Source organism: Danio aesculapii, chromosome 14, assembly GCF_903798145.1.
Source record: "Danio aesculapii chromosome 14, fDanAes4.1, whole genome shotgun sequence".
NCBI classification, from domain to species: Eukaryota; Metazoa; Chordata; class Actinopteri; order Cypriniformes; family Danionidae; genus Danio; species Danio aesculapii.
Genome location: NC_079448.1, coordinates 56,530,537 through 56,557,852, shown reverse-complemented (window position 1 = coordinate 56,557,852; position 27,316 = coordinate 56,530,537). Strand labels below are relative to the sequence as shown.

General features: G+C 40.1%; 1 protein-coding gene across 3 annotated transcripts; it reads right to left on the bottom strand.

The window, feature by feature from the left end:
- Nucleotides 1–440: 440 nt before the first annotated feature.
- On the bottom strand, nt 441–27,316 carry tcerg1a (transcription elongation regulator 1a (CA150)). 3 transcript variants are annotated; one of them, XM_056472043.1, is made up of 21 exons: nt 27,264–27,316; nt 25,754–25,967; nt 25,467–25,631; nt 24,610–24,877; nt 23,926–24,162; nt 21,865–21,927; nt 19,520–19,717; nt 17,294–17,403; nt 17,113–17,201; nt 16,864–17,024; nt 16,442–16,520; nt 15,714–15,849; nt 13,376–13,465; nt 10,877–10,995; nt 10,132–10,282; nt 5,334–5,498; nt 4,497–4,679; nt 4,081–4,260; nt 3,742–3,825; nt 3,531–3,631; nt 441–1,386 (listed from the first exon to the last, which is right to left on the bottom strand). In XM_056472043.1, exons 1-21 carry the CDS (start codon nt 27,308–27,310, stop codon nt 1,185–1,187), a joined length of 3,042 nt encoding a protein of 1,013 aa, XP_056328018.1. In that variant the 5' UTR covers nt 27,311–27,316; the 3' UTR covers nt 441–1,184. The 3 variants fall into 3 exon arrangements, with proteins under 3 accessions (XP_056328018.1, XP_056328019.1, XP_056328020.1); XM_056472044.1 differs by having other exon boundaries at nt 25,766–25,967; XM_056472045.1 differs by lacking the exon at nt 21,865–21,927.

Here is a 27,316-nt window from a genome sequence, read left to right as displayed (position 1 = left end):
ATATATCATCATATTGCACAGCCCTGATTTGTACTGTATTATGTTGTTATAAAATGACGTGTTGTATATTAAAAGGGTAGCAGTACGACTGCAGAGAGCAGTGTGTGGTGACGTCTTGTGCGCACAGATCCAACAAGATAATAATCAACAGTAATAACAATAATAATGCGGAAACTCAGTGCTTTCTCCTATATATTGTATTTATAGATGTTGAATTATATATTTAATTTCCCCTTTTCTGTTTATCTTGAGAATATTCGCACAATACAATTATCACGGAATAAATATGCTATTAAAGGATTGCGTGTGTAAAATAATACATTTTAATACATTAACAAGTACTAAAGAGATGTTGTGTGTGTGTGTGTGTGTGTGTGTGCGTGTGTGTGTGTGTGTGTGTGTGTGCGCGTGTGTGTGTGTGTGTGCACTATTCAGAGAAGTTATAAAAAATGGGTTTGCTTTTATTCAACATCAGCTGTACATAAAGCAAGTCCAAAAAACCAGATCTTTTTTGATTACCAAACATCTGAACACTGAAACCGTAAGACGCGGTCGAGCAGCTCAGCCGAAACACAGTGTAAACCGACTAATGAATACATATCAGCCATACATACTCATCTTGTAGAACAGCTCACGCGTATGTTCACCCAGCAGTCAGTTAAAATAACAAACACAGAGAATCCTGTCAGAGTTCTCCACTACTCCTCCAATACCCCTGAGGGTGAGTGAAGTCTGTAGAGTTTTAAAGGATCGAGAGTTCAGAGGAGAATCAAAATCAGCCAAACACAAGACAAACGCTCTATATTGGCCTTCAGACGGGACGGAGGGATGAAGTGTGGGTGTGGGAGGAGATAAAAACAACACTGGCTCCTGGACATACATCATGAACCCATTCTCCAGTTGGTCCCAATGCTCAGCCTGTGTGGTGGGTTTGTTTGTCAGGGAGAGGCTGTAGAGAAAGAGCTGAAGACGCTGCACTTTAACATAACACATGCAGATACAGTGAACACCAGCACACTAGGAGAAGATCTGCATCAGTGGGACAGCACACGGCCTCTCACAAAACTCTCCCACTGATGAGTGTTTACTGTGTCTGCATGTGTTTTCCTAAACTGCAGCACGTTAAACTCTCTCCACCACTGTACTGTAGGCCTGGAGTGACCAGCGAGAGTGTGTGTGTGTGTTCATTTGGTGGATCTGCGCGCGGGCTCGAATGCGGTGGGTGGTGGGGGTGGTCCCCTGCGCTCCAGCTCCTCCACGTACCCCATCAGCAGCTTGTGGCGCTCCTCCGTCATGCAGTCCAGAACCAGGTAACGTTTGTCCTTCTGCAGGATCTTCTCGATGTCCAACAGGTGCTGCTCCGACTCCTGCATCAGCTTACGGGATCTGCACACACACACACAGTCACGCAGCATTACACACACTGATGAGCATACAGACACTGCTACTGCTGCTGGAAACAAAATCTAGATTTATTAAAGTCACTCTCAGATCCAAAGTTACTCTTATTATTATTATAGATGTATATCCTAGAGCTTGCTATAAATGAAGCATCTGTGCACTTCAGTATTTAGTCAAATCATTTGCACTCAGGATCTTTTATCAAACACCTGAACCCAAACGACTTTTCTTCACTTCTGGTCACATGGAACGTCTTAAAGGCGGAGCTATCAGTACTTTAGGGCGGGGCAATCAGTCATTTGAGGCAGAGCTGTCAGTGCTTTAGGGCAGAGCTTTGAGCCTTTTAGGCCGGCACCATCAGTTATAACAGTGTTTTAGGGAGGGGCTATCTGTACTTTAGGGAGGGGCTATCAGTCCTTTAGGATGGGGCTACCAGTACTTTGAGGGGCTATCTATACTTTGGGGAGGGGCCATCTCTACTTCAGGGAGGGGCCATCAGTACTTTAGGGCGGGGCAATCAGTCATTTGAGGCAGAGCTGTCAGTGCTTTAGGGCAGAGCTTTGAGCCTTTTAGGCCAGCATTATAACAGTGTTTTAGGGAGGGGCTATCTGTACTTTAGGGAGGGGCTATATGTACTTTAGGGCATGGCTATCAGTCCTTTAGGATGGGGCTACCAGTACTTTGAGAGGCTATCTATACTTTAGGGAGGGGCTCTCAGTACTTTGGGAAGGGGCCATCTGTACTTTAGGGAATGGCTATCAGTACTTTAGAGCGTGGCTATCTGTACTTTAGGGCGTGGCTATCTGTACTTTAGGGCGTGGCTATCTGTACTTTAGGGCGTGGCTATCTGTACTTTAGGGCGTGGCTATCTGTACTTTAGGGAGGGGCTATCAGTACTTTTGGGAGAGGCTATCAGGATTTTAGGGAGGGGCTATTAGAACTTTAGGGCGTTTCTATCAGTATTTTAGAGAGAGGCTATCCATACTTTAGGGCGGGGCTATCAGTACTTTAGGGCGGGGCTATCAGTACTTTAGGGTGGGGCTATCAGCACATTAGGGAAGGCCTATCAGTATCAGGAGTTTACAGAGGGGCTATCAGGACTTTAGGGAGGGGCTATCAGTTGTTTGAGGCGGAGCTATCAGTGCTATTAGGAGGGCTATTGGTGCTTTAGGGAGGGATTATTAGTACTTTTGGGCATGGCTATGAGTAATTTAGAGAGTGACTATCTGAACATTAGGGCATGGCTATCTGTACTTTAGGGAGGGGCTATCTGTACCTTAGGGTGTGGCTCTCAGTACTTAAGGGCATAGCTATCAGTGCTTTAGGGAGAGGCTATCAGTATGTCAGGGCGGGGCTATCAGTGCTTTGGGGTGTGGCAATCAGTGCTTTGGGGAGGGGCTATCAGTATTTCAGGGGAGGGCTATCAGTGCTTTGGGGTGTGGATATCAGTATTTCAGGGCGGGGCTATCAGTGCTTTGGGGTGTGGCTATCAGTATTTCAGGGCGGGCTATCAGTGCTTTGGGGTGTGGCCATCAGTATTTCAGGGCGGGGCTATCAGTGCTTTGGGGTGTGGCTATCAGTATTTCAGGGCGGGGCTATCAGTTGAAATGAACTCACAATTCTGGAATGAGTCTTCTAACTGTGATCTGTAAACACTTCCACTAACTTTTTTTTAAAGAAAATAAGAAATAAACGACAGTTAAAATAATTTTCTCCTTTAAGTCAGTAAAATCAAGATGTAGACTGTTTATTTTGCTAGTGTGCACTGTTATTCTTCAGGTGAACAGTTAATCGTGCTAGTTAATCCACTGAAAATAAGGTTGTATTGTAAATCTTCAATCTTTAGTCTGAGCATCTGCGTTTGGATTGGCTGCCTCTCTGATGATGTCAGTTTGACAGCCCTGTCCAAAACTGACATGGTCACGCCCCTCACAGAAAGCCCGCCCCTACTCAATATTTAGTTTCAGCAGAAAGTACATCAACGTACTGAAATAAAAGCTCCGCTACACGTAGACATCAGGAATGTATTAAATACAGCCACAGCACTGACTGTGTTAACATTTGATCAAGTATTTAGATCAGCAGATTTCCATTATGGACAGAGAATAAACACCAGAGCAGCGTCTCACTTGTATGTGATGAACTTGTTCTCCTTCAGCAGCGTCCTGAAGTCTGCTTTGGCTGTGATGTATTTGTCTTTAATGTAGTCGTCAAACTCTCTCTGTCTTTTCTGTGGAGAGAACACACACATGCACACAGCATTAGCGGAGACAAACCCAGCAGCACATACCGCTGATGTGTGTGTGTGTGTATGTTTCTGTAATAAACGAGAGGCTTTACTCGGTCACTGCTGGAGAACTTGATGCATCTGGGATCTTCTTTGATGAGTTTCTTCACCTCCTTCCAAGACGTCGTCAAGGTGATCTGAAGAAGAGGAGTCAGATGAGCAGGCCGTTGTGCATGTGTATGTGTTATATGTGTGTGTGTGTGCATGTCTGTGTTTGTGTATACTCAACTCAAGTGTATTTTACAATGATTATCATATTAAAGCAGCTTTATAAAGGTGCACATAACTGCATTACACTCAGATTAAGAAAAGTTAAGCTTATTAGTTACCATAACTTTATTAGTTACTGTGTGTGTGTGTGTGTGTGTGTGTGTGTGTGTGTGTGTTTTTACCGATGTGGTGTCGTCCAGCAGCTGGCGGAACTGCTCCTTCTTCTTCTTGGCGAGGGCTTCGATGTGTTCGTTGAACAGTCGCTCCTTCTCCTCGCGCTCCAGCAGTGATGAAGACTCCCAGCGGTGGTCCTTCCTCAGGGAGCGCCGCGTGTCCGACCAGGCGGCATCAGACGACTTTACCTGCGCACACGCACACACAATAATTAGATTATACTGACTTACACTGTACTTTGTTCATTGATATATTTTATGTTTTATTGACATTATATACGAAACATGATTGGTTTGTTAAGCTGTCAGTCATATAACAGTGGGCGGGGCTTGACCATTCAAAGTCAGTCTGAGCTCTGGCTATGCGAGACTAGCCGGTACGCTACAGGATAAGCTTTTATTGGCTCCTTTTTTACTGATCTTACCATGTCCGACAGCAGGGCTTTGAAATGTTGCACGGCCTCCTCCCGCTTGTGCTGTTCTCTCTCACGGTCGATCTCTTTGGTTTGTTCGGAGCGAAACCTCTGCACCGTCCGCTCGCGTTCCCGCAGACTGGCCTCCACCCGCGCCTGCTTCTCCAGCTCCTTCTCCTTCTCTGCACTCGGGTTCTGGAGAAGCACACACACACCACAGAAGAACACATACATTATGCTTAACTCTTTAATAAATAATAAATAAATAGGCAATAAATAATAAACGTCTGTAAATGTAATTAATGTGGTCATTTGTGTGGGCATTAACCAATATTTACTAATGAATCTTCATTGAGCAGTGTTGTGATTAATCGCTGAAGATTCTATCATGGTGTACAGTATTATCCCGGTGTTTACCTAAGCTGCAAAAAAAGATCACTTTAATAGGTTTAATGACCCAAAAATACTGCCTTTTTAAGATCTCAATTGGATTCAAGTCAGGACTCTGGCTAGGCCACTCTAAAGTCTTCATTTTGTTTTTCTTCAGCTGCTCAAAAGTGAACTCACTAGTGTGCTTTAGATCATTGTCCTGCTGCAGAACCCAAGTTTGCTTTTCACAGAGCTGTATTTGTGTTATTATACATGTTAAAGTTAGCCTTTTTTCCAGCTTACATCAATATTGTGATATAACACCACATATCGTGATAATGTCGCAATAAATCAGTAATAAGCCTTTATTTAGATCTCAAGATGTGCATGAGGATAAACCAAACTCATATGAACTGCATTCAGCCAAAGCTCTATATTCAGTGTTTTCTAAATATTGTAAAGTAACTCAGCGTTTCTGACCTTAGCAAGACGCTCCACGTAGTTCTTGAAGAGCTCTTCTCGCGCCGCAGACGTCTCCACAGCCTTGTATCGTGGGTCCGTCTCCAGCTTCTCCTTTACTTTACTCCAGCGCTGCTGAATGTCCACATGATAATCCGACAGCAGCTCGAAAAAGTCCAGCTTGACCTTAAAGAAACACGATATGAGAGTGTCTCAATTAGCATTGAGGCTCAGAGACGGCATGTACCCTATGATCATCATAACACTGTTGCAGATCAATATTTTAAAGACTGAATTGCTTTATTGGTAACATATTGTTGGAAAATCTTGCTACATTACTTAATATTAATGTATTTACCAACATCAACAAACAACTACTATTATATTTGCTATGGTATTCATTCATCTTTGTTAACTCATGGTGCATTAACCAATGATAACAAGCACAATTTTGGATTTTAATAATGCTTTAATACATGTTGAACTACAAATAATAAATTCTGAATAGAATTATTTGGTAGCACTACAATAAGGCTGTATTAGTTAATGTATTAGCTAACATGAATGAACAGTAATCGTATCCTAAATAAAAGTTTGTTTTGACAATATATGTTTGTATACTGTGTATATTTATATTAATATCTATTTAACCATTTTGTATGGTTTTTATGCATGTTTGTGTGTCACATATACATAGACATAATATACACACACACTCACTGGCCACTTTATAAGTTACACCTGTCCTGCTGCTCGTTAACGCAAATTTCTAATCAGCCAATCACATGGCAGCAGCTCACTGCATTTAGGCATGTAGACATGGTCAAGATGATCTGCTGCAGGTCAAAGCGAGCATCAGAATGGGGAAGAAAGGGGATTTAAGAGACTTTGAACGTGGCATGGTTGTTGCTGCCAGACGGGCTGCTCTGAGTATTTCAGAAACTGCTGATCTACTGGGATTTTCACGCACAACAATCCAGCGAGCAGCAGTTCTGATAGCTACTTCCAGCAGGATAACGCACCATGTCATAAAGCACCAATCATCTCAGACTGGTTTCTTGAACATGACAATGAGTTCACTGTACTCAAATGGCCTCCACAGTCACCAGAGCTCAATCCAATAGAGCACCTTTGGGATGTGGTGGAACGGGAGATTGGCATCATGGATGTGCAGCCGACAAATCTGCAGCAACTGTGTGATGCTATCATGTCAATATGGAGCAAAATCTCTGAGGAATATTTCCAGTAGCTTGTTGAATGCATTAGGCAAAAGGGGGTCCAACCGGGTACTAGTGAGGTGTACCTAATAAAGTGGCCGGTGAGTGTTTATTGTGTTAAACCAATAATCTTTTATTTTTAATGTGATTAATCTTCGTCCAGCACTGATCGTTATCAGCATAATTTGTATTTATAGAGCACATTTAAAAACCACCATCATTGACTAAAGTGCTTCACTTAGTCTGACAAATACATACATATATAAAAATAAACACTGTACAGTACTGAAAAACTCAGCTCAAAGTGAATGCCAAAGCATTCAGGTGTGTCTTGAGCACGTTATGGGATGATGCACATCATGATCTGAGATCTCGATCATATCACACTGCTATAATTTAGTCCATAAATCCTCTTGCCATGCATCAGAGGTCAGTGTACACTGAGTCAGTAATATAAGCAGCGCCACCTGAGTGTTGTTAATGTGTTTTGATAATGACGGAGAGACGGGCGTCCTGTGGTGAACCCGCCAGGTGAACCCGCGCCCCCTGTACAGGTGACATTTCACTGCATTAATGTTTGATGGCTGACCTTCAGCTGCTAAAGGCAATCAGCTGATTAACCCCAGAGTCTGGACCGAGCGAATGCAGCCACGACCACAGCATCGTCTGTCACAGCGCTCTAACACCCTTTACAAAGTCAGATGTGCTATATATGCACAGATAGTGTTTCTTCAACTACCGATATACTACCAGTGAATGATTAATGTGATAATCAATGTAATTAAAATATAATCAGTTAAACAGACTTCTGCATTCATTTAGCTGTTCAAGAGTGAAACAAATGAAAGACCAGGTAAACGCAAGCGTCGTCAGGATCAGCAGATAAAACTCCATTAAAATACTGTGGTCAAATACACTTCTATATTTTACAGACCTGATGCAGAACAGTGTAATTTACTGCAGTGCTTCTAGTACATTCTGAGACCCACTTTATATCAAATATCAATCAGGCAGTGAAGATCGCTGAGTTCGTAACGGCACCACAGGTCACCAGAAGCATTTGAGCTGGGTTACTAAAAGGGTCCCTCTGCATACACACTATTTAGCACTTTTCAAACACTTTCCAGGTCCATATTCAATTAGGGCTTGATGGCTAATCGACAAGGTTTTAATTTGTGCTGCTGTCATGAGAAATCGGGTCTCCCCTGCAATCGAGTCCGCTTAGGACCCCAATGGATCGTCTGCGTTGAATGCCTGATCAAAAACTATTGTACTTCTCCACATTACAATCATATCTGGTGCATTTTATAGTCTATTCTCAGTCTTGACATTTTAACAACACTAACCATATTAGTAAGATTATTATCGGTAACCACAAGTTGAAAATATGCATCGCTTAAATAATTGAAACGTTTGTAAACATTAAATCATGTCCTTTAGATGATTTTATGTATTTATATGTAAGATTATATATTTACATTAGTTGTACGTTGTACGTCGTAGGTGCTAAAATAAAATAATACCTAAAATAAAAGCTTTACACATGCCTTTATTTGTACATCAGTATACACAATACATAATTTAAATAGTTTTATGTCATTATAACGCTCTTTTAAATTACATACATTTATATGAGACTTCACTGCATTTATTTAGATTTTTTTAATCAGGCGCCACAAACTATACCCATTACAACTCCAGTGAACCAATAGGATCCTAGGTGGACCCAATTTCTCATGACACCGGAACACGCTGGATCCGGAATCTCTGAAATCTGATCAACACCTCATTTTACAGATCCCCCTCCTCAATCATCGTCCTCCCCCGTCCACTGTTTACTTTCACTTTCTTCAGTGACTCCCCATTCCTCTTCACTTTCATCCGTTCCACACATTAACATGTCCACAGAACAGGATTTGCAAAGAAACTGGGATTAAAGATCTGTTCAGCTCTCTGTGATCAGCGGCAGCTCAAGAATCAGTTTCCCAGGTTTAATACGGTTTAACACGGAGCATGTGTGTAATGAAGTCAGTAAAATCACTGTAATTCTGGGAGTTTTCCGGGAGACAGAACAAAAAGGGAGATGGGTCTGAGATATGGGGAACTCCCGGGAAAAATGGGAGTGTTGGTAAGTATGTCTACTTTAGTGAACAGAACCTGCACAGGCTGTGAGTAACAGGTAATAAAGTTGTAAATAATCTTCAGTTTGTGGCACAGAGTTATCGTTTGAGAGCCATGAGCGAAGTATGAACAGCACTTAGCAGTGAAAATGAAACCGAAAGTGTGCACATCATTTAAATGAACATATCACATTTCAGAGTTATGATTATGACAAGCGTTTAATATGTTTATCATTCATAGCGAACACAGTGTTGTGCATGAGAATAAATGTTTACTTTACTTTGCATTAATGTTCAGGACATAAAGTCTGTTCAAGTGCACCATTTCAAGTCTATTTATACAAAATTGAGCATTTTAACCAAGAGTAGAGCTACATATTATATTATTGGTGTTGTTTTACCATGTGTTTAAGAAATAAAATAATAATAGCCTACTCATATTAATATTTATTTTACATCTACAGAATCGTGAGAAAATCCTGATCTTTATTTTAAGCAAAAAATAATAAAAATAAAATAAAAATTGCAATTCTCATTTTAGCTGGAATCGTGCAGCTCTAATATATGATTACTATATGATTACGCAGAATACAGCATCATGAGAAAGCTACAAACGTCAGCTCAACGTTTACATTTAGCATTTATTTAGCAATCTTTTTTATTTTAACGTTGAACCTGTAAACATTACATTACCAATGCTAATTAGTTTTTTTCAATTATTTTAATATCATAAAGAATATAAAAAATGCATTTAATAGTTGAGTAGTGGCACGGTGGTGCAGTGGGAAGCACGATCGCCTCACAGCAAGAAGGTCGCTGGTTTGAGTCCCCGCTGGCTCAGTTGGTGTTTCTGTGTGGAGTTTGCATGTTCTCCCCATGTTGGTGTGGGTTTCCTCCGGGTGCTCCGGTTTCCCCCACAGTCCAAACACATGCGCTATAGGGGAACTGATCAACTAAACTGGCCAAAGTGTGTGTGTGTGTGTGTGTGTGTGTGTGTGAGAGAAAATGAGTGTGTATGGGTGTTTCCCAGTGATGGGTTGCAGCTGGAAGGGCACCCGCTGTGTAAAACATATGCTGGAATAGTTGGTGGTTCATTCCACTGTGGAGACCTCGCTGATGAATAAAGGGACTAAGCTGAAGGACAATGAATGAATCAATGGTTGAGTATATTTACAGTGCAGATGAACTATGAGAGGAAAAACTAAAATAATAAATAATAATAAATAATTACACTGAAAAGTAATTAGCCGTTCAGTAACCAATCAAGGTTTGGATTTCAGGTCATGTCAGCTCTAGGTGAAGCCTTTCAGAAGACAAATTGAGCGTATAATGATGGTTTTCTGTGCGTTCCCGCTGAGCGCTTCTCTCTATTGTATTAAATGTCAGATAAATAACAAGCGGCGTTCCTGAAAGTTTAATAAGACCGGCATCTGAAGCGCGTGTGTGTGTGTGTGTGTGTGTGTATAAACAGTGTTCGCTCACCTTCTCGCCGCGGTTCTTTGAGTTCTCCTTCTCCTTCTTTCTGAATGCCGTCATGAACTCAATAAAGATGGCTTCTCTGTCCTTCATCTTCTCCACCGCCTTAAAGCGGGAATCTCTGGCGTGTTTGGCAGCAAACTCACTGAAGGTCGTTCTACAGGGGAAAACACACACATGGTTAGATTACGCTTTAAGATTACAGCTATAGAAGCATCATTTTTGCCTCTAACATATGACTTACACACATGCAAATTTAATGAAGAGCTTTGAAAAGTGAATTCTTTTATTCCATGTGTGATGTCATTTGAATTGAAAGATATTAGCCCCTCCCCCCTAAAAAAACAGCCAATAGCATTTGTTTTATTACTGCTCTGCCAATGAGTGGTTGAAGATGGTGTCTTGAAGGGGGCGGGGCATGTCAGATAGTTAAGAGCATTTGATTGGTCAGAAGATTTTATTAGAAACTGAAGTATGAAATAAATCTTTGACTTATTTAGATGGAAGTGGCACACTTTAGATATTTCCATCAGGTTTAAATCTTCTAAATGTGAATTATGTCACTGTTTTAGTGCACACTAGATTATAGATATCCTTATGGAAAATTAGGATCCCAATTGACTCTGTTTATCAGCATAAACGCTGTAAATCCTGATTTGATGCAGACTGATGAGGTGTTTAGATCAGAAACATCACAGACACACTCTGGAAACTCATTCAGCAGGAGTAAATGAGCTCTTTCAGTGTTTACCTGACACCCAGTTTCGATTCCTCCATCATTTTCCTGAAGTCATCCTTAACCTGCATGATTTTATTCTTCTTCTCTCTCCTCTCCTCCTCAGCACGCGTCTTCACATATTGATCAAACACCTGCCGGTATTGAAAAATAAGAATCTATATATTATTTTTCTGCATTACAACACTGAGCAATATTATCTAGACCTTTTAGCTAATTAATTGAACAGATCTATTTAGAAAGATTAGGATGATTAAAGTGCATCTTATTTAAACATAATAAACCAAATCACAAGAACTGATCAATACAGTGAAATTAACAGTATTTTATGATTCTCTGAAAGTCTAACAGTATTCAGGCAAACAAATGAATAATCAAATGCAATAATCCGCCTTCATCATGTATATACATCAACACAATTCCACTTTCTTACAGGTACATTATACAGTGCATCCGGAGAGTATTGACAGCGCTTCACTGTTTCCACATGTTTTTATGTTCCAGCCTTATTCCAAAATGGATTAAACTGATGTATTTCCTCAACATTCTACACACTATTCCCCATAATGACAATGTGGAAAAAGAGTTTTTGAAATGGTTGTAAATTTATTAAGAATAAAAAGCTGATAAATCACATGTGCATCAGTGTTGACAGGCTTTGCACAACACTTAGTTGATGCACCTTTGGCAGTGATTACAGCCTCAAGTCTTTTTGAATATGATGCCACAAGCTCGCCACACCTGTCTATGGGGATTTTTGCCCATTCCTCCTTGCAGGACCTCTCTAGCTCTATCAGGTTGGATGGGAAGCGACGGTGTACAGCCATTTTCAGATCTCTCCAGAGATGTTCAATAGGATTTAGGTCTGGGCTCTGGCTGGGCCACTCAAGGACATTCACCGAGTTGTTGTGCCACTCCATTGATATTTTGGCGGTGTGCTTTGGGTCATTGTTCTGCTGGAAGATGAAGCGTCGCCCAATCTGAGGTCAAGAGCGCTCTGAAGCAGGTCTTCATTCAGGATGTCTCTGTACATCACTGCGTTCATCTTTCCCTCTATCCTGACTAGTCTTCCAGTTCCTGCTGCTGAAGAACATCCCCACAGCATGATGCTGACACCACCATGCTTCACTGTAGGGATGCTATTAGCCTGGTGATGAGCGCTGCCTGCTTTTCTCCAAACGTAACGCCTGGCGTTCACTCCAAAGAGTTCAGTTTGAGTCTCATCAGAGCAGGGAGTTTAGTTTCTGATGCTCTGAGAGTCCTTCAGACGCCTTCTGGCAAACTCCAGGCGGGGAGTGTCTTCTGTCTGGCCACTCTACCATACAGGCCTGATTGGTGGATTGCTGCACAGATGGTTGTTCTTCTGTAAGGTTCTCTTCTCTCCACAGAAGAACGCTGGAGCTCAGACAGAGTGACCATCGGGTTATTGATCACCTCCCTGACTAAGGCTCTTCTCCCCTGATCACTCAGCTTAGATGGCCGGCCAGCTCTAGGAAGAGTCCTGGTGGTTAAACATCTTCCACTTACGGATGATGGAGGCCGCTGTGCTCACTGGAACTTTCAGAGCAGCAGAAATGTTTCTGTAACCTTCCCCAGCCTTGTGCTCCAGACAATCCTGTCTCTGAGGTCTACAGACAATTCCTTTGTCTTCATGCTTGGTTTGTGCTTTGACATGCACTGTCAACCCTGGGCCCTTATATAGACAGGTGTATGCCTTTTCAGTTCATGTCCAATCAACTGAATTGACCACAGGTGAACTCCAATGAAGCTGCTGAAACATCTCAAGAATGATCAGTGGAAACAGAATGGACCTGAGCTCCATTTAGAGCCAATGGCTGTCAATACTGATGTACATCTGATTTTACAGCTTTTTTATCTTTAATAAATTTATAACAATTTCAAAAACTCTTTGTTCACATTGTCATTATGGGGGATAGTGTGTAGAATGTTGAGGAAGTAAATTAATTTAATTTTGAGATGAGGCTGGAACATAAACAAATGTGGAAAAAGTGAAGCGCGATCAATAACATCATGATAACACAATTAAAATGATCATTTCTTGTGCTTTTAGATAGCTTGAAAACAACAACTTTGCAACAACTCCTCAAATCAAAAATTAAATAATAATAATAATAATAATAATAATAATAATAATAATAATAATAATAATAAGTCTTCATCATACGTGTACATATATACAATTAATCTATCTTAAAGTTAAAAACATTACAATTTATTGTGCCTGAATGTTTTAAACTGGCTTGAAATTAGAGCTACATGATATTGGAATAAAATGCGATGTTGAGTATTGGGATAGCCTTATTATTTATGATATAACATCTAGAAAAATATTATTTTATTAGCCATGTTGTTAAATCATTTATTAATGTAATGATATTAAAATGAACAGGTCAAGTTGATTGTATTTGCCTATAGAGATGCCTAATTACTATAGGGATATATTGTGTAGCCCTTCACAAATAAAATCACTCAGTTTTAAACCAAAATCACTACCTGTTTCCTCTCTTTAGGGTTGAGGAGCAGGTAACGCGGATCAAACACAATCTTATGGCGCTCCTTCTCCCAGGTAGAGAAAGCAGAGACCTGATAAAAGAGAGAGAGAGAGATTTGAGCAGTTAATTAGGGTCTATATATCAAGAGGAGTGTGTGTGTGTGTGTGTGTGTGTGTGTGTGTGTGTGTCTTCAGCGGGTGTTTCTGCTCCTGCAGTGCTGGAGTCAGTGTGTGTGAGCCGCTGCTTTTCATCCTCAGCCCTGATAAATAACACACAGGAGTCCTGCTTCAACACACATCACTAATTGGCATAACGAGAGTGTGTAATTAGCGAGGCCTGTATGCACGGCTGAATACAGGAGGAAGGTCCTGCATTGAAGATCAGACTGAAATCTGACTTTCATCTCTTCACAGGCCGGCGAGGCAAAGGGCAGAGCTGCGGATACAGGCCGGGGTTTATACTATATATAACGCAGAGTCTTAGGCTGCATATAACTGCAGGTCTTAATAATAATAATAATAATAATAATAATATTAATAATAATAACAATAACAACAACAATAATAATACATATGATTTAAAACATCTTTTATGAACTCAAGAACGCAATACAACAAATATATACAATTTAATAACGATAAACCAACAGTATAAAACAGAGAAAATGATTAAATACTGTAACAAAATCTGAATTTCTCCATTTTATAGGATGTGTAACTGCTTAGAAATGATATATTTGTTGTACAGCAACCTCGAGTTAAAAACAGATGCTTATATATGATATAATAATTATTACATATTATTCTAATTATTATTATAAAGATCTGCAGTTTAAATACAGCCTAAAATCTGTTTAATAAAATAAATGTGGAAAACGTGCAAATATTTTTATTTTCTGATCAGGAGTGTGTGTTTTCTGATTAGTATTGTGTGTTAGTGTGTGTTTTCTGACAGTAGTGTGTGTTTTCTGACAGGTAGTGTGTGTTATCTGATCAGTAGTGTGTGTTATCTGCCCAGTAATGTGCGTTTCTGATAAATAATGTGTTAGTGTGTGTTTTCTGATCAGTAGTGTGTGTTGGTGTGTGTTTTCTGATCAGTAGTGTGTGTTTTCTGATCAGTGGTGTGTGTTTTCTGATCAGTGGTGTGTGTTTTCTGATCAGTGGTGTGTGTTTTCTGATCAGTAGTGTGTGTTTTCTGATCAGTAGTGTGTGTTTTCTGATCAGTGGTGTGTGTTTTCTGATCAGTGGTGTGTGTTTTCTGATCAGTAGTGTGTTTTCTGATCAGTAGTGTGTGTTAGTGTGTGTTTTCTGATAGTTAGTGTGTGTTTTCTGATCAGTGGTGTGTGTTAAAATCAACAAAGATCAAAAAAGTCTTTCACATTATATAAAATTATCTCTAATGCAGTATGTAACAGTTCTGTCTTTTAACCTAGAGCGGTTGGCATGAGGATTTCCAAATGAGATTATAAGGATCTCCATCATATGTGTGACGTATATACGTTGATTTATATTTGATAGCAGAAACATGAAATCTGCGGCGGAGATGCGGGAATACACTGATCAGCGCTGCTCTGATCACCTGGAAATGTCAGCGGAGTATTTTAATGAGCACTCAAAGATTAAAACAAATGATGGGTTTAACCTTTCGGACCAGAAAATAAATATATAAATCTCACAGCATGAACTGCGCCCGGACAAATCGCTCTGGCATTTGGTTAGGAAGAGTGATCAGTGTTGATTCTGTAAGTATATCTGTACAAAGTAAATGTAAATCAGGCCTTAAAGGGGCAGTTCACCCAAAAAATGAACATTCACTCTCTCTCGAGTGTTTGTAAGAGTTTCTTATTTCTGTTGAACACAAATCAGGATATTCTGAAGAACCCTGGAAAATGCAGACATTAACTTCCACAGTAGGAACAAAAATACACGATTATATCTTCCCATGTGTTCAACTGAAGAAGAAACTGGGGGTTGGAGCATGATGCAAATGATGGCAGAGTCTTCATTGTTTGGCTGAACTGTGTCTCTAATTTATTCATTAATAATTATTATTTTTTAAATAATATAAAATTGATAAGAAGAACAGCACCATGTGCATTTACAGTAAGAATTACTCTGTCACAATGTTTTAAAAATACACTGCGATTCCTAAATGTCAGGTTAGTTTACGAGTCGAGCGATTCTGTGCAAAGCAGATTGTGTTGGTTTGCAGAATGCTGGATTTGCTTGTGATTGGCACAGATTTGGCTTCATAAGCATGTTCTTATAAAAATAAAGCAGTGTGAGCAGTAGCGTGTGTGTGTGTGTGTGTGTGTGTGTGTGTGTGTGTGTGTGTCTTACTGCTCGCTCCAGCAGCATCTCCTTAAACTGACTGATTCGGGCCTCTTGAGGAACCACAGCTCTCTCCCGCGCCGCCTTCAGCTCTGCCTCCATCGCTGCCTCCTTCTCAGGGTCCAGCTCCATCTTCTCCTCCACCCTAACACACACACACAGTTGAGTGCAAACAGGTCTACTCACATCACTGTCAGTAAGCATCAAACTAAAACATCTCCTGGCTTTCTTTAATCACAATAGCGATGTTTCCATCGACATGTTTATATGTGCATTTCAGATTATCACATAGGAAATACACTTGATGGAAATGTCTAGATGTGCGTGCATTCTGAAAATGTGCACAACTGAGCGGGATAAACTTTATATCTGATTAGAATCAATAACTTACAATGTGAACAGATTTCATGAATAAACCCATTCATCAGTATGCGTGACACAGTTACTCCATTCATTCATTATCATACAGCTTAGTCCCTTATTTATCAGGGGTCTCCACAGTGGAATGAACCGCCAAATTTTCCAGCATATGTTTTACACAGCGGATGCCCTTCCAGCTGCAACCCAGTACTGGGAAACATCCATACACACTCATACACTACAGCCAGTTTAGTTGATCAGTTCCCCTATAGCGCATGTGTTTGGACTGTGGGGGAAACCGGAGCACCCGGAGGAAACCCACACCAACACGGTGCATGTTCAGATCAGACAGAAACACAATCTAGAGCGACTCTCACTTTCGCCTCTTGGCTTTGCTGGGCTCCTCATCTGCTGCGTCTTCAGAAACAGGAAACTCCTGCTCGTCTTTAATCAGCGCTGGACAGAACACACACACACACCAGCAGACGAGTTAGACAGTAATAAACACAGACACACACACAGATCTGGTTTCTTATCTCTATGGTCTCTCTCTCTATATCTGTAGTGATGTTTGTAGTGTACAGACTGTGTATTCTCTCATCTCCCCCTGAACTCAACACACTCAGCACACACACTCTGCACTTTTACATTTAAAAATACTTCATATTGTACGACTTATAACAATGTTTACCTGTGGGGACCTTAACTGAGTCCCCTTTCTGGTTTAGGTGATGTGAGCAGGCCTGTTTGTGTGTGTTTAATAATGTGTGTGTGTGTGTGTGTGTGTGTGTGTGTTTACCCAGTCTGTGGCTGTTGTCCAGGCCTCTCTTGTGCGGTGGAGCCTGAATGGCTTTATCTACATCAGCTCGACCCAGCAGATCCTCCGGCCGCTCCCACATGGAGAGACGGGTGGTGGGGTTATAGAAGAACACACGCTCATCACCCGTCCACACCACACACCTGCACACACACAGACAGAGAGGCTGTAGATTAACCCAACTCCTCCAGTGCTCATCAGTCAGTGACCCAGTAATGATCAGAGTTTTACCACGGTGTGCCAGGAATGGGTGTCGTTGCGACAGGCTTTGCCTTTTTAGCGGCCTTTTGCTCCTCCGTCATCTCTTCCTCCTTCAGCTCCTGAGAGCAAAACACACACACACACACGAATGACGACGCACACTCTTAATAAACACACTCTTGACAAGAGTAACACACACACACACACACACCTCCTTCTGTTCTTTGGGCGGGTCGATCTGTGGGCTACCATCCTCCATGCTCAGGATTTCAGCCTCCATCATCTCCTCCACAGTGTCCGTCATCTTTTCACTCTCCTTTTCTGAAACACACACACACACATAAACACACACACACACACACACACACACACACACACACACACTCAGATGAGGAAGAATAAAGTGAGGTAATAATGTAAAAAATAAGCCAGCTGAGACTCTCACAGCAGATTTTGGTGCACAAGTATAAACCAAGATCTGCAGGAGATCTAATGTTCTCATCATCTCACAGGTTCATCAAAATTACTCATTTTCAAGATTAGAATTATCTACAACTTTCCATCCATCTATGCATCCATCCATCTATACATCCATCCATGCCTCTTTCTGTCCATCTATCCATCCTTGCATCCATCTATGTATCCATTCATCCATCCCTGCATGCATCCATCCATCCATCCATGCATCTATCTGTCCATCCATCCATCCACGCATCCATCTATGCATTCATCAACCTGTGCATACATCTATGCATCTATCTGTCCACCTATCCATGTATCCATCATCCATCCATACATGCATCCATACATCCATGCACCTATCCATGCAACCATCTATGCATTCATCCATCCATGCATCTATCTATATCTATCTATTCATACATCCATCCATGCATCCATCTATCCGTCTATCCATCTATGCATTTATCCATCCAATCCATGCATTCACCTATCCATCCATCCATGCATCCATCTATCTGTCCATCTATCCATGGTCCATCCATCCATGCATCCATCTATCTGTCCATCTATCCATGGTCCATCCATCCATCCATCCATCTATGCATCCATTAATACATCAATCCATCCATCCACCAATCTATCTATGCATCCATCCATCCATCCATCTATATGTCTATCTATCTGTCGTTCTATCTATCTATCTATCTATCTATCTATCTATCTATCTATCTATCTATCTCTGTCGTTCTATCTAGGCATCCATCCATGCATTCATCTATCAATATGTAATCTTTAATGACTAGATATCTTGTCTAATGTCTGGGAAAGAATTAAATATTAAAATATATATATATTAAGACTATATATTTCATATTTAATTCTTATATATATTTAAATAATGTCCAAAAATGTATTTGTATATATAATTATTAAACATAAAAATGTGTTTCAGCAGCCATATTTTGGGTCATTTCCTGTATATTCTGAAATATATATAAAATATCTACAAATGACCCTTTCCTAAAACTAAATGTTAAGAGCTGCTTTTAGCCTTAGAGCAATTATTCACTTAAAACAAAAACTCACTATTTACTCTCCCTCGAGTGTTTCTAAACCCTTTATGAGCTTCTTTCTTCAGTTAAAAGCATGAGAAGATGTTTTTCTGTGAACCTGTAACCACTGACTTCTATTATATGAAAAACAAATGCTATGGAAGTCAATGGTTACAGGTTTCCAACATTCTTCAAAACATCTTCTTTTGTGTTTATCAGCAGAGAAAACTAAAAGGTTTGGAACAAGTGAGAGTAAATGATGTTTTTTTCTGGGTGAGACATCTCTTTAAGATGCTCTGTGAATATGGCCGCTGCTGTGCACTGACCAAAACACCAGTTAAAAAATAAACATTCACTCCCACTTTATATGAAGTGGCCTTGACTACCATGTACTTAAATCAATATATAAATACAATACACTTTCTTGAGCTGGGATACGGGTTTGGTTATAGTGGTATGGGCAGGATTAAGGATGGGTTAAGGCAGAGGTGTCAAACTCAGTTCCTGGAGGGCCACAGCTCTGCACGGTTTAGTTCCAGCCCTGCTCCAACACACTCTCCTGCAGGTTTCAAACAAGCCTGAATGACTTAATTAGTTCAATCAGGTGTGTTTAATGAGGATTGGAACTAAACTGTGCAGAACTGTGGCCCTCCAGGAACTGAGTTTGACACCTGTGGGTTTAGATGTAAGGGAAGATCAACAGTGTATATATAAATGTACTTACAGGAATACATGACACATGTAAATACATGCAGGTATATAATCAAGCATATGTACAATGTCAAAATATGCATTTACACAATAAGCACACCATAACGAATCACTTATCTCACTGTAAGTTCATATTCGTGAAGGCCACCTGATATAAAGAGGGACCAAAAATTCTACACAATCGCTGAAAGCTGAGGATGTGTATCTCTAACCTGTGTCCCGGAGCTCCTCCGGTTTGTCCCAGGTGGTCTCCTGTGTGTGTTTGTTATAATAATAAGACTTTCCCTCTGGGGTTTTAAACTCTGCCCAGTCTGATGTGCCCAGAGCTCCCGGCAGTCCCGCGGGTCCAGCCATGGCCATCTGAGGGGGTATCATGGGTACTAAAGGCGGAGCCATGCTAGGGAGCATCCCTTCATATAACACACAAACACACATCAGACTGCGTTCAACACACTGACTAAATCACAACCAGGGAGAAATGACTACAGTTAAATTATCCACAACTCCACTGCTGAACACGCTTCTCTTACTCACAGCTTTTATCCTGTTTCTAGTCCAAATATCTAAACATTCCTGAATCAAGAAGCACTTACTATACGAGCAGAATAATCTAATGTCAAAAGGAAAAACAAGATTATTCTGCTTGTTTAATGAGAAACTCGCTCAGTTTTGACTCATTATTCCTGAAATCAGACACTATTTTTGCTTGTCTAGAAAATGCTTCTTGATTTAAAAATGTTTGGACTAGAAACAGGACAAACTCTGAGTAAGAAAAGCCCGTTCAGCAGTGTTGAGACCTGCTTTCCCTGTGGGACAGGATTTGAAGGTGTATGTGTGGGCTGAGGGAGAACATGATTATTTACGGGACTCCAGCAAATATGCTCTATCTTTAAATTAATTTACCAAAAACAAACACTCAGTTATTTATCTACTGCACAATTTAAACATCTAAACAAAACAATTTAAAAAGCTATTTGACAGGTGATTGTCTTTAGATTTTTAATCACTTAATTAGTTAATTCGGCTTATTTTGATTTATTTCGCTAAATGTTGAACATTTTACCTATTTGTATAACCCATATTAACCCATATTCAGAGTTTGGGCATTGCTGAAGGCACACATTCTCAAGCAGTATCAGGACAAATGCTTTTCTGTTCGATCATTTCTGTTTAGATAGGAGCAGGATGAAAACATATTTAGTTTTGCAGGAGCGGGACTGAAAAATCCGTCCCGCACAGGTCTCTACTCCAAACAACTGGACAAAATGCCCATTATACATTTATTCAAGTATTGCAGGAAATATCAGAAACTAAACATTTAATTAAAGGGTCAGTTCACACAACAATGAAAACTATTATTCAAAACACACTTACATTAAGTAAAATAAAACTAAAAACTAAAAGAAGTCACTGACAAACGGAGTGAAATTATAGAATAATTAGCAAAAATAATATATATAATTTATAAAAATGTGTTCTCTATTCTTTCTGTAAAAAATGATAAACTATGGGCACACAGAATAATCATTAATATAAAGAAGATTGCCTGAATTCTTCATTATTTTACTCATGCATTTGTGTGATTTTGAGTTTAGTTTTAAACTGTTAGAGTAAATGACAGAATGTGCTTTTCTGAGTGAACTGGCCCTTTAAATAGAAGACTAAAGCATGCAAAGACAAAACCACCACAATATCACATAAATAAGCATTAAACAAATAATAAACAGCACAGTTAGAACAAAGATCTTCAGCAGTTGATTATCTAGTTGACTGTCTAGTGCCTGAAACTCCACTGCTGAAAGTTTACCATGGGGAAAAATAATCTAATTCATTTTAAAATCATTAATTCAAAAGAAAAAGATGAACGCCAAAAGTGTGTGTCAATACGATCTGATGGAGGTTTCCCAATGGAAGCGAGTGTCATGTAAATTAATCTATGGCCACAGGTGTTTACATTAATCATTCATTTTCTTTTCGGCTTAGACCCTTTATTAATCAGGGGTCGCCACAGTGGAATAAACCACCAACTATTACAGCATATGTTTTACACAGCGGATGCCCTTCCAGCTGCAACCCAACACTGAGAAACACCCATACACACTCATTCACACACACACTCATTTTTCCAAGTGTTGGGTTGCAGCTGGAAGGGCATGCGCTGTATAAAACATATGCTGGATAAGTTGGCGGTTCATTCCGCTGTGGCAACCCCTGATTAATAAAGGTACTAAGCCGAAAAGAAAATAATCCAAATGATATATAAATTTAAATATCTATGTGACCAATGTTTTGTGTGTGTGTGTGTGTGTGTGTGTGTGTGTGTGTGTGTGTGTGTGTGTGTGTGTGTGTGTGTGTGTGTGTGTGTGTATCACGTATACATAAATATATATTATACACATGTATATCATGTCAAAACAAACATTTATTTTGGATGTGATTGCTGAGCTGTTGTTCACTAAAATCTTCAATAAGAGCAGGGTCCTCTGACTGAATGAATTACAGATAAATGAAAAGATGCACAACAGTTACTAACATGCCATAACGGGGAGGGAATTACCGTTTTTGGTGGGAGAGATAGTCTTTACATAGGGGCAGCTGACTATCTGCATCATTGCTACACCTGAAAGAGCGTATAAGCAGGCAGAGTGTTGGAAAAGACACAAACATACGTCATCTACTGCTCCAGGAGATCCTGGAAACACTCCGCATGAAAACACTGCCATCTACAGGCCTCACTAACACAGCAGTTAAAGGGGCAGTTCACACAAAAATCAACATTTACTCTCTATTTACTCCCCCTCAAGTGGTTATAAACCTGTATTCTGTTCAGCACTAAAGAAGATATTCTGAAGAATGCTGAACCACTGAAACCATTCACTTCCATAGTAGAAAAACAAATAATATGGAAGTCAATGATACCGGTTTACAACATTTTTCTAAATATCTTCTTTTGTATTTGACAGATGAAAAACTTAAAGGCTTGAATTAGGCCTATGCTGATATATACAGAAAAGGTCTATTGTTTAATATCATGGGCTATCATTTAATATCATAATATACATTGTTTACAGTCTATATCTATCTTTATATATCTATATATATCTATACATCTATATATATATATATATATTAGTGCTGGGAAAAATGGTGGTTAAAAGTTGTTGTTTTTTATTTAATATAAGTAACAGAATATTTACAGAGATATTTAAATGTATAAATAATTGGTATTATGTACATCTATAATTTTCTAAATCTAAAAAAATAACTTCTCATGCATATATTAATGTATGTGCAGCATGAACACACATATTATGTTTATACACCTTTATTTTGCAAGCAATTAATCTTTGCACAGCAGTAATATATATATATATATATATATATATATATACACACACACACACAGTTGAAGTCAGAATTATTAGCCCCGTTTATTTTATTTTTTTACCAATTTCTATTTAACAGAGAGCAGATTTCTCCAGCACATTTCTAATCATAATAGTGTTAATAACTCATCTCTAATAACTGATTTATTTTCTCTTTGTCATGATGACAGTAAATAATATTAGACTAGATATTCTTCAAGACACTAGTATTCAGCTTAAAGTCACATTTAAAGGCTTCACTAGGGTAATTAGGTTAATAATTCTGACTTCAACTGTGTATATTATAATTTCAATGAGGTGATTTCATTGCCCATGAAAATTTCCTGCTTGTTATCAAACTGTAACAAGAGGCAATTCAATGATAACTTTAAGTTAAAACACCTGCCACAGGATTATTTATTAATATTTGGACTTTTTTGGATTCTGTGAGGCTATAAAAATTAAAAATGTAAAACAGGAAGTACGTTAGGACCATTGTTTTTGTTTACATCCCTCAAAATGGTCTATTTATAGGTGTGTATATATATATATTTGTGTTGGACAAAAATTAATTGTAATTTAATACAAAATAAAAGTTTGTTTTGACATAATAAAGGTGTGTGTGTATTAGTGTGTGTGTGTGTGTGTGTGTGTGTGTGTGTTATTACATGGATATTACAAAAACATAAATATGAATACAACACTGTCACATATATAAAAATTTGTCACATATATATTTAATTTCTATATAATAACATAAATATTTTAAATATAAATATAAATAAACATTTTCTCAAATATATGCATGTGTGTGTATATTTACAAAATAAAGATACACACACACACACACATTATGTCAAAACAAACTTTTATTGTGGATGTGACTAATCTTTGCCCAGCACTCATATGTAAATAAATATAATTTAATAAAATAATAATAGAAATATAACTATATTATATTATAAACTATTAATTTATTTACAGAAATAGAACTACATGATGATATACATCATTATCATGATATAATTTTGTTAGACGCAGTTTAAAATCAGTAAAGAGTGAATGAACTATGGCAGAAATAACACGTTTGGGTGAACTGTCCCCTTTAAGACTCAACTGATCACAGAGTAAATGAAGACAGAGGCTGCTTTTCCTTCATATTAATCTACAGGTGAGTTTAGATGATGAGAGAAGACAGAGAGACAGACAGGAGAGAGAGAGAGAGAGCATCTGTGGTCAGATGTCAGACGCACCAGGCAGTGGGATGGGCATGGCGGGCAGTGGCACCCGGAACGGCGGCACCATCACCGGAGGGAATCCTGGAATTGGAGTGGCCGGCTGTGGGACGGTGTGGGACAGCGCCACAGGCAGAGTGGGTGGTCCTGTTGTCATGGCGACCGAGACCGTGGGTTGATTGACAGCTGGTATTGGGGTTGGCATGGGACTTGGGGCAGAGGTCACGACTGACGGCATCTCCACCACATCTGGAGCTGCAGACGCAAACACAAGAGCACACACACTCAACAGGGCACGCTTACAATAAACACTGCTGTAATGCTCAGGTACAGAGACTAACTTACAATCCTGTTTAGTGGAGAATCTTCAATAATAGTTTTAATAATGTAATTTATTTTCTCTTTGCCATGTTGACAGTACATGATATTAGACTAGATGTTCTTCAAGATGCTAGTATTCAGCTTAAAGTGACATTTAAAGGCTTAACTAGGGTAATTAGGCAAGTCATTAGACAACAGTAAAGTCAGAGCATTGTTTCTTAAGGGGGCTAATAATATCGACCACATTTTAAACTGCATTTAATACGTTCAATTGTATTACTTCATAGAAATAAAGTATAGAAGTAAACTAATCAAAGAGTATTGGCTCATTTGTTTACATTATTATGCATGTATGTTTAGTATATTAAAACAGAAGGTGACCTGTGGCAGGAGTGGGCAGCAGAGGTGATGCTGCAGCGATGCTGGGGGCCGCTGTGGGGCCGGCGCTAGGGGCTGCGAGTGTGTTTGTGGAGCCGCTGACTGCTGCTGCTGATGGGATGCTGACGGATGGAGCTGTGGATCCTCCACCCGCCGCCGCCACAGCCGCCTGGCTCATCATCAGAGGACACAGATCTGCCTGCTGGATCACCTTCACCCCCTCAGGCTTGGTCCAGGATGACTCTCGGGTGCGAGCGTTATAATAATACACCTGTAAGAAGAACACACAACAGCAGGAGTTACTGACAGCTTCATAATGTTGAGCTCAAGCGCATCAAATGAACAGTTAATGAGAGGGGGCGGGGCATGTCAGACACTGGAGAGCATTTGATTGGTCAGATTTTATTAGAAACTGACACGTATAGAAATGCTGATCCATTTCGGCGGAAGAGACAAACTGCATCATCTACATGTGAACTTTGTGAGTTCTGGAGACTCTAGATTATAGACATCCTGAAGACTAATGGCCCCTTTCCACTGAGTGGTACAGTTCGGTATGGTAAGGTATGCTTTTATGGCCATTTCCACTGTCAAAAGGTAGCTTAAAGCGAACCGTACCGTACCACTTTTTGGGTACCCTTTGCAAAGAGTACCATGCATAACAAAAGGTGGAGCTGGATGCGTAGCTGAACGCTATTGGTTTACAGAGAAGCATCACCAGCACGTAGACAAGCCTGATAAAGGTGACCCGTACTGACCAGTGGAAACGGGCCATAACAGACTGATACTAACATCTTTCTAAATAAACACATATATTTTAATTTGACAGGGCATTTAATGAGTGAGACCCACACCCTTACCTTTCCTTCCGGACTCTTGTTCTCCACCCAGATCTCCTCAGTGGAGACCAAAGGAGTGGGAGCCGGAGCCGGAGCTGGAGCCACTGACGGAGGGATTCCTGGAGGGAAGATCATACCGGGTGGAGGAGGCATGGATCCCCCAGGAGGAGGCATGAACGGGGGTCTCTTCAGGAGAAGAACCATAGTGTCAGTCATAACCTCACTTCCAGTCTCAAATTGCAGATTAAAGGAATATATCGCACAAAAACTCTCCTACTCTCCCTCAAGTGTGAGCAAGCGTGCTGTACCTGTGAATGTACCGGCAGCGGCGGTGTGCCCATGGGCGGAGGCACGCTGGGGTCAAAGGGCAGACGTGTGAAGGGCGGGCGTACGGCAGGCGGAGGACTCCTCATCAGGGTGTAGGGCGGCACCGGGCTGCTCAGGAGAGGCTGGCGGCGGGCGGGCGGAGCAGCAGGAGGAGCAGTGACGGGGGGGAAATGCAGAGCAGCCTGCTGAGACATGCTGAACACACACACACACACACTTTAAATGACAGAAATTACATATCACCACATAACTCAGCTCATATACTGACAACCATATATATAGGCCATTATATGGACATGACCTCAATCATTTTTAGTGATGCAGTATTTACAGCCCATACATACAAACCAATTCAGCAACATCTCTATCTCTATAGGAGGTGTCAGCATGGGTAAATACACTGCAGTGTTTACTATAAATTACTATAGTATATTCTCATGTGCGTGTCTGATGACTGAATAAAGATCTGACAGCAGATATCACAGCCTCTGTTACTCTTTACCTTGTTATCATTTATTATTATTTATTTAGGATATGTGTTTCACATTCTGACTCTAATGGCTGATTATTAAACTGTTAAAATGACTATAATTAAATGAAATATTCTTACAAATAAAGTATGATGTGTTCTTTGGAAGAGCGCACTTGCATTGTGATGATATTATATTGTCTGGCATTATATAATGAGTGGAATAAAACTACAATAATATCTGTTTATCGCAATATATTTTGATGTAATATATCATACAACAAAAAACGAACAATCTGACAATAAATAAACAACACAATTAGCTGAAGATACATGTCCATGCGTTAAAGGAAATCCTGAATATCCCCAAAACACCAACAACTCATTTTCTGCCACAAACAAAGTAACAGCCCTTTCACGGTATATCGCCTGCCTCAGAAACACACGTCCAGTTTGCTTTAATAAAGTAACGCGATACTGTAATCCGTTGATTGCGAGAGTAAACACTGTTAATAACAGATATCCACACCATAAACACGCTGAAGATGAGCAGAACACACACTTTAATCACAGTTCCTGATGATCCCTGATGTCTGAGGAGTGTATCTGCACTGACTCTTGCATCCCTGACGGTGTTTACTACAGTTAATATTACAGTAAACCAGAATCTGACGCGCTGAGAACACCAGTCTGACCAGTCTCCATCGTATCCGTCATAAACACACTGTTCAGCTGATCTCACAGCCACATCACACCCTCTACAGATTGACAAGGTTATTTCTGAATATCAGTGTGTGTCCTGAAGCTCTTATTATCGGCGGAAACTGCGATATAAACACAGTGAGGCGACTGCTGCTGTGCCTCTTTCATTGTCCACCCTCCGACGGGCCAGACGAGGCTAAAACACACTCAAATCTGCCGTGTTGGAGACGAGACTCAGTGGAGTTTCGGGATAAACTAAGAGTAATGATAACCAGAGGTCTGTGTTTATCTGAGAGGGAAAAATAAAGCGAAAACTGCACCTGTTTGCAGCCAGGCCGATGCCTTCTGCCTCTGTGTGCTCCGCCATAACGGA

Excerpts from the sequence above, each read along its gene's own strand:
- tcerg1a (XM_056472043.1), bottom strand. The coding sequence starts at position 27,310 with ATGGCGGAGCACACAGAGGCAGAAGGCATCGGCCTGGCTGCAAACAG. Across the intron at positions 16,521-16,863 it reads GGACAACAGCCACAGACTGG|CGCTGATTAAAGACGAGCAG; the intron begins GTAAACACACAC and ends TGTTCTGTCCAG. Across the intron at positions 5,499-10,131 it reads CAAAGAACCGCGGCGAGAAG|GTCAAGCTGGACTTTTTCGA; the intron begins GTGAGCGAACAC and ends TGTTTCTTTAAG.